Source organism: Brachyistius frenatus, unplaced genomic scaffold (assembly GCF_029030835.1).
Source record: "Brachyistius frenatus isolate BFR_SWC_R1_liver_20210118 unplaced genomic scaffold, ASM2903083v1 Contig_151, whole genome shotgun sequence".
NCBI classification, from domain to species: Eukaryota; Metazoa; Chordata; class Actinopteri; family Embiotocidae; genus Brachyistius; species Brachyistius frenatus.
In genome coordinates, this window is record NW_027210750.1 from 802,875 (window position 1) to 813,656 (window position 10,782).

The 10,782-nt window shown below is 47.1% G+C and overlaps 1 protein-coding gene across 1 annotated transcript; it reads left to right on the forward strand.

Annotated features, from left to right (window-relative positions):
• The first annotated feature begins 580 nt into the window (after positions 1-580).
• On the forward strand, positions 581-9,718 carry med15 (mediator complex subunit 15). Its single transcript, XM_069716102.1, has 18 exons — positions 581-851; positions 1,696-1,789; positions 2,799-2,850; positions 3,006-3,029; positions 3,174-3,338; positions 3,540-3,910; positions 4,612-5,097; positions 5,714-5,854; positions 6,242-6,355; positions 6,464-6,582; positions 6,667-6,794; positions 7,349-7,483; positions 7,691-7,754; positions 7,974-8,040; positions 8,119-8,276; positions 8,360-8,526; positions 8,662-8,760; positions 9,087-9,718. Exons 1-18 carry the CDS (start codon positions 784-786, stop codon positions 9,221-9,223), a joined length of 2,589 nt encoding a protein of 862 aa, XP_069572203.1. The 5' UTR covers positions 581-783; the 3' UTR covers positions 9,224-9,718.
• Positions 9,719-10,782: the final 1,064 nt, after the last annotated feature.

Below are 10,782 nucleotides of genomic sequence, written 5' to 3' on the forward strand. Positions count from 1 at the left end.
GGATGATGATGCGCGGTGGCCGCCTGTCCCCGCACGCGGCAGAAAAACGGGAGCCATGTGACCGCGGGGAGAGCCTCGTGCCCCAGTGACACACTTTCCCGCCCCTCCTCCGTGCGTAACGCACTCGTTTAAATCTCCGGGCACGTGGAGCTGCCGCAGCTCTCGGCAGAGGGGGATTGTGGGAAGTTTTGTAGTTTTTATAATACACACATTATTTTAAATTAAACACTATTGTTTCTGCAAATCAATCAATTCAAACTTGTAATGAACTGATTTATTATTCATTATTAATAATTTACCATTACTGTATATATCCGTTTTAAGTCTGATCTGATTTTAACCGGATTTTTCTATTTTTATTGTGATCAGAAATTATCTTTAGTTTTTAATGATGAAAGAGTGACTTTTTAAATCAGTTTTACCTTTAATATTCATACAATGACACAAAATGAAAAAAAAACCAACAACAACCAGAGAACAATAAAGCAATGAACCAACGAAGAAGAAACAACACAAACATAAATAGATTAAAAAAAATAAAAAAAAAAAAAAAAAGTGTTTGTTTTCCGTCCGTGTCCGGGGCCGCTCAGGACGTTCATCCGGCCCTGTGCCTGAAAGTGCAGTTCCTCACCTCCGGCCAGCAGGCGGCGATGAGCGTTCGTTGACACGAACGCAGCAGCCGCCATTATCCGCGGAGCGGAAGGAGGAAGAGCAGCGAAAACATTCCCAACAGTCAGTTCACATCTTTGAGGTAAAGTCCTCCAGAAACGAGCCGTTTCTGCCATGGAAGTCCCCGGACCGGACAGCGACTGGAGGAGCCCTCAGTTCCGGCAAAAAGTCGTGGCTCAGATGTGAGAAAATCCGCTTCGTTGTCCCTTTTTTTTAAAGTTAAATTCCTGCTTCTGTTAGCATCGCGAGCTAAGCTAACGGTAGCTCGGCTTAGAAAGAGCGTCACGCCTAACCGTGCATAAAAAACCTGTAAATTATGAACGATTGATGAAAGGACCGCTTTAGCACGGGTCCGCACACACGGCGGGGGGCATCCCGCGGAAGGTCCGGATCCGATCTTCAATTCGGCGAAGATAAAACGTGCAAAATAAACCTTTAAATGACATTTCTCTCAAGTTTCATTATTAGCATTATTAGCTGCTAAAGCTAGTCAGTTCACAGCAGTTTTACCTCAGCTGTAGTTAGTTAGCATCACCACACTAATACTTTATTATGGTCATAACGGTACATGAACACTTGACATACTTTATTATCTAATACTGCTGATTACAAGCACGTATTTTTTCGTTTCACACTCGTTAAAAACAAGGCTGGGTATGCTAATGTGCATATTACTATGTTTTTACATAAACAATGATATTGTCTATTATCTCCCATATAGTCAACATAAAAATATGGATTTTACAGAAGACTATCTAAATTAGTTTTACTAATGTCTTGGTGTCTATTTTTCTAATTCAGTAACAATAAAATGTTCAAACCGACTCTAAATGGTCTTGTTGCTGCTACTAAACTGAATCAGTTCATCAGATTTGATTTTGCTTTATTATCAGATTATTCTAATGAAATTTGTCACCTTAATAACAAAAACAGTTGAAACCCAACAAACTAAATGAAACAGTATAACATATATTAGACATCACAGAGCAGTTCATCAGATGTGTTCGTTCCTGTGTTTCCCTCCAGCGAAGAGGCGATGAGGAAGGCGGGAACGGCCAACACCACACACAAGTCGGGCAACGACATGGAGAACCACGTCTACGTCAAAGCCAAAACCAGAGTGAGTTCTGCAGCCGTTCACACTGAACGTCTTTTAAACGCATCGATTTCAGTCTGCGGAGCTTTTTTAAACTCTCACATTTCAACTTTAAAATATCTGGACTCGTTTTTCCTGCCTGCAGATAGATGAGTTATAACTCTGGGTTGTCACGGGTCAGCTGATAAGAAATTCAGCAAAAGCTTAATTAACTGATTAGTTAATGTTTAATGTTACTATTTACCATACTAGTCATCATATTTACTATTTTTCACATTAACTATTTGTCATATTAACTATTTGTCATATTTACTCATACAATTTGTCATCTTAACTTATTTACTATTTGTCATATTTACTTATTTACTACCTGCCATATTTTCTTTTATACAATTTGCCATATTTACTTATTTACTATTTGTTTGATTTACTATTTGTCATATTTACTTATTTACTATTCATCATCACTTATTTACTATTAATCATATTTACTTGTATACAATTTGCCATATTTAATTGTTTATTATTTGTTGGATTTACTATTGGTCATATTTACTTATTTACTAGTCTTCATATTTACTTATTTACTATTCGTCATGTTTATTTATATTCAATTTGCCATATTTACTATTTGTTGGATGTACTATTTGTCATATTTACTAGTCTTCATATTTACTTATTTACTATTTGTCATATTTATTTATATACAACTTGCCATATTTACTTATTTACTATTTGTAATCTTGTTTACTATTTTTCATATTTACCATTTTTCATATTTTCTGTCGTGCTTGTTCTTCTTATTTTCAGCACTTAAAAAAAATACAAACAATACATCGTAATGTGCATAAATGTGACATGTATGTTAAGAAGTTCATGTGTGTAATGAATGATTATCAGCTGTTGTTTGTCATTTTATCTAATTTATTTATTTAAGTAAATTAAAAAGTCCTAATTTTACTTAATTGAAAGCTGCAGAAACTCTGAAAATTAAAAATCTCCTGATGACGCCTTTGTATTTTTTTTTACCCAGGAAGAGTATTTGTCTCTGGTGGCGAGGCTGATCATCCACTTCAGAGACATCCGTAAGTATTTAAAGGAACCTTCCACTTAATAAAAAGTAATGTCAGCTCAATAGCTGAAGCTCATCAATAAAGTCGACGTTACTTCCTGTCCACGATGTTGTTGTGCTGTGTTCACACTGCTGGGGGAGTCACTGATCCCTGTGTCCTCTCCACAGATAAGAAAGCCTTGGGAGGTCCTGGTAAGTGGACGCTGTGTCCCTGTATTTCCTCACGGTGGTTCTTCTCTGCGTTTCTGTCCTCTGCTGTCTCTACTCACGGCGTCATGATTTCTGCTGTGCATGTTGGAGCTGCGTAATATTTTCTGTTGTCTACCCTTCTGCTAGATCCCATGAATGCCCTGACTAACCTGACAGGAGTCGGAGGGGGCCCGGGCCCCATCGGCATGGGGCCCCGCCCCACCGGTGCTCCCGTGGGGGGAATGGGGGCCATGGGGCCGATGCAGATAGGCCAGCATGCCATGGCAGGGGTGGCTGGAAACCCACAATCCAGTGAGTGTGTTTCCTCCATGTGGTGTGTTTGCTGTGATGCAGATCTGCGGTGCGTTTGGTGGCTGCTGGCCGTCTGAGCGTCGGAGCCGCTCTGACGCTCAGCCTCTGCTTCGGCACGTCGTGTGTTTGACCCCTGACCTCTCTCCACTGTCTCTGAGCTGCGGGCCGCTCGCTGCTTCACCTGCCTGTCTCCCCATGCAGTAGGAGGTCCAGGCCAGATGCCCATGCAGCAGATGGTGCAGGCACAGCAGCAGCAGCAGCAGTCCATGCAGTCCATGCAGTCCATGCAGTTCCAGCAGTTCCAGCAGCAGCAACAGCAGCAGCAGCAGCAGCAGCAGCAGCAGCAGAACGTCCTGCAGCAGCAGCAGCAGAACGCTGCCATCCAGCAGCAGTTCCAGGTGCAGCAGCAGCTCAGGGTGCAGCAGCAGCAACAGCAGCTGCAGCAGCATCAACAGAACCAGCAGCTGCAGCAACAGCAGCAGCAGCAGCAGCAGCAGCAGCAGCAACAACAGCAGCAGCAGCAGCAGCAGCAGCAGCAGGCCCAGAACCAGCAGCAGCAGCAGCAGAACCAGGTACCCGAGCAGAACACACCGTCACACGCGATGACTCGGTCAGAGAACATCTTCACTCTCCTGTCCTGTGTGTAAACCACACGTTTGTAGTCGTTCTGGGACGACATCTGGCAACTTAACCTTTGACCTTTTAGATTTAAAATGTCATCACTTCACTGTTTTATCGCATCAGGAATTAGTGTGAGTCCAAGTGAATGTTTGTGGCAAATTTCTTCAAGGTGTTCCAGAGATATTGTGTTTATGTGAATGGGAAGGATGGATAGGGCGGACGGGACCTCTGACCACCAAAATTGAATCACTTCCTCTTTGAGTCCAAGTGAACATTTGTGCCAAATTTGAAGAGATTCTCTTCGCTTATTGTAAGTCGCTTTGGATAAAAGCGTCAGCTAAATGAAATGTAATGTAATGTAAAAGATTCCTTCAGGTGTTCCTGAGATGTCATGTTTATGAGAATTGAGTGTGCGGATTGGTTGGATGTGAAGTCACAGTGACCCTTGGTCACCAAAATGAGAACATTAAAAACAGTTCATCTTTAAGTCCAAGTAAACATTGGTGCTAAATTTTAGCAAGTTTGCACTCAGTCCAGCTGGTGGCTTCAGCTTCTTTGACGATGACTCTGTTTGCTTCGTGTTTCTATGACGATGACTCTGTTTGCTTCGTGTTTCTATGACGATGGCTCTGTTTGCTTTGTGTCTCTGCAGATACACCAGACGAGGATCCAGCAGCAGCAGCAGCAAATGGTGCAGCTGCAGCTGCAGCAGCACGCTCAAGCCCAGGCCCAGGCTCAGGCTCAGGCCCAGGCTCAGGCCCAGGCCCAGGCTCAGGCCCAGGCTCAGGCCCAGGCTCAGGCTCAGGCCCAGGCTCAGGCCCAGGCTCAGGCTCAGGCTCAGGCTCAGGCTCAGGCTCAAGCTCAGGCTCAGGCTCAGGCTCAGGCTCAGGCCCAGGCTCAGGCTCAGGCCCAGGCTCAGGCCCAGGCTCAGGCTCAGGCTCAGGCTCAAGCTCAGGCTCAGGCCCAGGTCCAGTCCATCCAGCACATGGTGCAGCAGCAGGTTCAGGTTCAGCCTCAGCCGGGTCAGATGCCTCCACACTCTCAGCAGCAGCAGCAGCCCGGCATGGTGCCGCAGTCCATGGCTGGAGCGATGACCTCGCTGAGTCAGCAGCAGCAGTTCAAGATGCAGGCCTTGCAGGTGAGACAGAGGTCACTGCAGGTTAGAGCTGTTTGATCAGGTGCAGCTTCAAACGAGAACACACGGTGTGTTTTATTTTATTAAAGTAACAATCGGGATAACACTGTCTTGGGGGGGCGGAGGGGGTAGTCGGCTGGAAAGACCAGGTGAACCCAAATGTGTAGTGATGGTGAACTGGGAACGTCTGGCGGAGGAACCTGTCCGGCAGGTCTTCAACTCTCAAGAACTTCTCGCACATCCTGAGGGATGAGGTCTCTGAGGTAGTCAAAAAGCTCCTCGGTTGCAAGGTGGATGAAATCTGTCCTGAGATGCTGAAGGCGCTGGACATTGCTGGGCTGTCTTGATTGACTTGCCTCTTGTGTGGATCCTGTCCTGGTCATGGAACACTGGACCAGATCTTTACCCATCGAAAGACTACTGGTGGGAGGTCCTGGATAAACGGAGGAAAATGGATGGACAGGCTCAGACTTATTGATTGATGCCTTCAGATATTAAATTGAACTTCAGAGAAAACTCAAAACCTCACACTGCTCGCATGCTTTGCCTTTTCTGTGTGTGTGTGTGTGTGTGTGTGTGTGTGTGTGTGTGTGTGTGTGTGTGTGTGTGTGTGTGAAAGCAGGCCCGTGCAGCGTTGCAGCAGCAGCAGCAGGCGCAGCAGCAGGCGCAGCAGCAGGTGCAGCAGGCGCAGCAGGCGCAGCAGGCAGCGCAGCAGGCCGCAGCTCAGGCACAACTCAACGTAGCCGCCGTACCTGGACAGGTGAGTCGCTGCTCGATGATCGATTACCTCAGACTGCAGGCGTCAGGTCTCATCAGGGAATGTCCCGCCGCTGATCTCCGATTCATGTATTGATCACTGATTTATGTTTCTGTCCTGAAGGTTTTATGGCATCAATAAAACTGTTTGTGATCGATAAAAAGCAGCTGATCTTCATATTCTGTCGATGAAACCTGTGAATGAATCAGGAACTGATCAATCGATCAGTAAAATCCATCAGAGCTGCTTTTAGTGAACCAATCAGCTGATGTCTGCAGGTCTGAGAAGTATTATTGATAACTGGTAATTTCATCCATTGATTTCTGCTGCTGTTTACATTGACCCCTGTCCTCACCTGTCTCTGTCCTCTCCCGTCTCTGTCCTCTGCAGCTGGTTCGTCCCGGGCTGCAGATTCCTGCGCGGCTGCCCCGAGCGTCTCTCCCGCCTCCCAACGCTGCGGCGGTTGCAGCCGCTGCGGTCGCAGGACAGACGATGACGCAGCAGGTAGTTTTATCTGCCCTCTGACCTCCACCTGTCTTATCAGCAGCTTCGCCTCTCCGTATCTGCAGAGAGCAGTAAACTCTCCGATTGGCTCATCTGTCCTCTCCTCAGGTACAGCAGCACTCCATGATGTCATCGCCCTCACCTGTGCAGGTGCAGACGCCGCTGTCGATGCCGCCTCCGCCGCAGCCGTCGCCGCAGCCGCCGACCTCGCAGCCCAACTCAGCCAGGTACGACTTCCTGTCCAGGTAACGGTCCACGCCGTCCTCCAGGAAGTAGAGCCGTCCCTAAAACATGTGCTGTCCCTCCTGCAGCTCCGGTCCCACTCCGTCTCCGGGGGGCTTCCAGCCCAGCCCGTCCCCTCAGCCTTCCCCGAGCCCCGCCACCTCCCGGACCCCCCAGAACTACGGAGTCCCCTCACCTGGCCCGCTCAACACGCCAGGTAACACGGGAGGAGGCGGGGCTTAATCTGCTACTCTGTGATGAGCTCAGCTGAAAGTAAACCTTTTTATTTCTGCTGCATGTCATCAGCTCAGAGGCAACCAGCTTTTATTGTGAAAATCCTGAAGGCCCATCAATGACGTGCAGATTGTTTCAGATTAAGTATCAGCTGCTCCCCTCGGCTGTATTTCGTTACATTTATTCAAACTGTCTGTCAAAATTCAAGTACTACAGAATAAGAGTCCCAACATGTAAGAGGTCTCTGTTAGTGTACTAAAGTAGGTACGTCATCTGCAACACAGCACAGGTCTCTTCCCGTCTGCTGTGCGGCACCCCCCTGTGGAGGTCTGCATGTCTGTCCTACTGAGCGTTGACAGACATGTCCTCACAGGTCAGGAGGTCGACACGGGGACGCCACATGGTGATCAGCTGTCGACCCACAGTGTCACGTGTCTCATTATAAATACAGAGAAGGAGGAAACAGACGAAGAGCAACTCAACACCCGCCTGTCCCCCTCTGTGTCCCCCCTGTGCGTCCCCCCTCTGCGTCCTCAGGTAACCCCAGCTCAGTGATGAGTCCAGCAGGAGCCACGTCTCTGGAGGACCAGCAGTACATGGAGAAACTGAAGCAGCTCTCCAAATATATCGAGCCGCTGAGACGCATGATCAACAAGATCGACAAGAACGAAGGTCAGACGCTCGTCTTCCTCCACACACACACACACACACACACACACACACACACACACACACACACACACACACACACACACACACACACACACACACACACACACACACACACACACACACACACACACACACACACCTGTCCCTGTGATGTCACCATCAGGTTTATTTTTTGTTGTTCTTACATTTTTATTTTTGTGTTTTCAGACCGGAAGAAGGACCTCAGTAAGATGAAGAGTCTGCTGAACATCCTGACTGATCCAAACACCAGGTAACTTCTTCTCTCCACATAAAGAGGACGTACAAGTTGACGTTTGTTGAAAGACTTAACGTTTGTCTCATATTTAACGTTTGTGTAAACAAGTTAATGTTCATCTAAGTTATTCAACATTAGTTCGAACACGTTAACGTTGGTCTAAACAAATGTTTTTTGTGACATCGTACGTAGAACCGTCTTCTTCTGTGTTTACATGTCCCGTCTGTCCTCCAGGTGTCCTCTGAAGACGCTGCAGAAATGCGAGATCGCGTTAGAGAAACTAAAGAACGACATGGCCGTGGTAAGCTCTTCTTCTTCTTCTGCTTCTTCTTCTTTCCATGGCCGAGTGAACTTTTAACGGTGTGCCCTGTCGTTGCAGCCGACCCCCCCGCCCCCCCCGGTGCCCACCAAACAGCAGTACCTGTGTCAGCCGCTGCTGGACGCAGTCATGGCCAACATCCGCTCCCCGGTCTTCAACCACTCCCTGTACCGGACCTTCGCCCCCGCCATGAGCGCCATCCACGGACCCCCCATCACGTAGGTCCCCCCCCCTCCCTCTCAGAGACGGTAAACCCCTTCACAGTCTGTGTCTCACATTCGTCCATCCCCCTCCCCCTCAGGGGCCCCAATGTCTCCGGGCGGAAGAGGAAGCATGAGGAGGACGAGCGGCAGACCATCCCCAACATCCTGCAGGGGGAGGTGGCGCGCCTCGACGTCAAGTTCCTCGTCAACCTGGACCCGTCGTTCTGCAGCAACAACGGCACCGTGCACCTCGTCTGCAAGCTGGGTGAGAGCCGCCGCAACACCGTGTGATCAGTACGGCCGGGAGACGATCAATCAGCTGATTGATGCCGTTGTTCTCTCTCTCTCTCTCTCTCTCTCTCTCTCTCTCTCTCTCTCTCTCTCTCTCTCTCTCTTTCAGATGACAAGAACCTGCCCAGCGTTCCTCCTCTGCAGCTCAGCGTTCCCGCCGATTATCCCGACCAGAGTCCGTACTGGGCCGACGACGGCGAGCAGTACGGTGAGACGACGGCTCCTCATTGACTTGTTTTTATTTACCCGTCACAGGTGAAGAGCTGCCCGGAGCGCCCGAGCGAAGCCCCGCCCACTTTTAATTCTCCTAAGTCAGGAAATATGAATATTCCTTTTCATTTTTTTTATTCGCTCCCGTTTGCCCCATTAAGTGACTGTGTTACACCGACTACAAACTCAGCACTTCCTGTGTGTGTTTCACATTAAAAGCATTGTAGTGAACAGAAATCTTTCATATTTTAACGATGTTTTTTTTTTTTTTTTTTTTGCCCGTCCCTCCCGTTGACGTTGCCCCCCCATCCGTCCGTCCCTCAGGTGCGAACAGCTTCCTGCAGACGGTCCACAGAAACATGACGTCCAAACTGCTGCAGCTGCCGGACAAACACTCGGTGACGGAGCTGCTGAACACCTGGGCTCAGAGCGTCCGCCAGGCCTGTCTGTCTGCAGCGTGAAGCCCCGCCCACCCTGCAGCAGCCACAGTGACCGACAGTTACCACGGACACCACAGTCGGATTCCTGTTTGACGTTAAAGGACTGTTACGCACGGTAACGCTCTGGAGTCACGAGGTTCTTAGTCCACGTGCATTCTGGGTAAATTAAGCCGTGTTTTCTAACGTGCTGCTCACCTGTTTACCCGCAAACAGTCTGTCTGCCAGCACCCAGCACTCCCCGCTGCATTCAGAAGTCCATTAGCAAAAGAGCAGATTTTAGCTGAACCACGAGGTTTAGTTTGTTTATAAAAAAAATCTAAAAAAAAAATCGGCGTGCATGTTTCTGTAAACAGTAACGGACCACATTGGCCATCTTTCCTGATTTATACTCTGCTCCCTGAACGCATCACAAGTCAGTTTCTGTTTATTTAGTTTCAGAAGAGGAGAAAGAGAAACCGGTTTGTCTGATTTATAAATGTTTTTCTCATCATAAATAAAATGTTTCAACTTTTTAAATCCAGGAATCAGTTTGAGTTTCTGAAGCTGTGAAAATGTTTTTCATTCACATTTAATATTTTACAGACGACGTTACACTCTCCCCCTCTAAACTGAATGAAAACAAAGATTTGTATTTGGTATCAGGACCGAACAGCCCTCGACCTTTTCTGATGGCGTAAACGTAAATTTCTTAAACTCTTGATTATTTTTTTTTACATTTGTTCTTAATTCAACCAGTTTTCAGGAAATTTGACCGAGACGATTGGACTATTAGAAGTGCTTGTTTTGCTATTGACAGGTTCAAAGTGCAACTCTTAAGTGTCTGACAACGTTATGAAAAGGATTCCTACAGTGTTCGACTCCGTTTGATCAGAAAACAGCTGTAACAATCGTTCCGCTCGAAGCCACCAGACTCCATTCATAAAAACAGTAATTTAAGCTGTAGAACACGAGTTGAGTCTGGTGGCTTTGAACAGAGCGATATGGGACGATGGGCATGTATACTAACATCCGCAATACAGACATATTAATATCTATCAGTGATCCTTTAGGTTTGTAGTTTTCCCAAGTGGAAAGAATAAAGAATGCAAAGTTCATCCTGGTGAGGATGTTCAATAGGAGACCATTTTATTGAATTTTTAATGATATTTTGGACGACATGTCAGGATCCGTCTGTCTGTCCCGGTGTGTTTCCTCCGATCTCCTTTCCTCTCACTCTCCGTGTTTGTTTCCATGTTTTCGTTTTGGTGGGTGTGGAATCTCCTCTTCCCTCCTCCAGTCTCCTCCCTCTTCGCTCCTCCACCCGGCTGGCATAGCTGCACTCCATCGATCACCTGACAGTATTTCAACCGTCGGTCCTGCTCTTCAACTTTGTCAGCTCACGTGGTACGACGCTGCCGTAAGTTCTTAGACGACATATATGACATGTATGACATTTCTATTATATATTGGACAATATACTATGATATAAAGATTTTATTTTTTTTTTTTTTTACATTTTTGAGGATATATATACTGTATATATGTATGTATATATGTAGCAGCTGTCAATTCAGAATTTTGTTTAAAGTGAGTAACGAGAG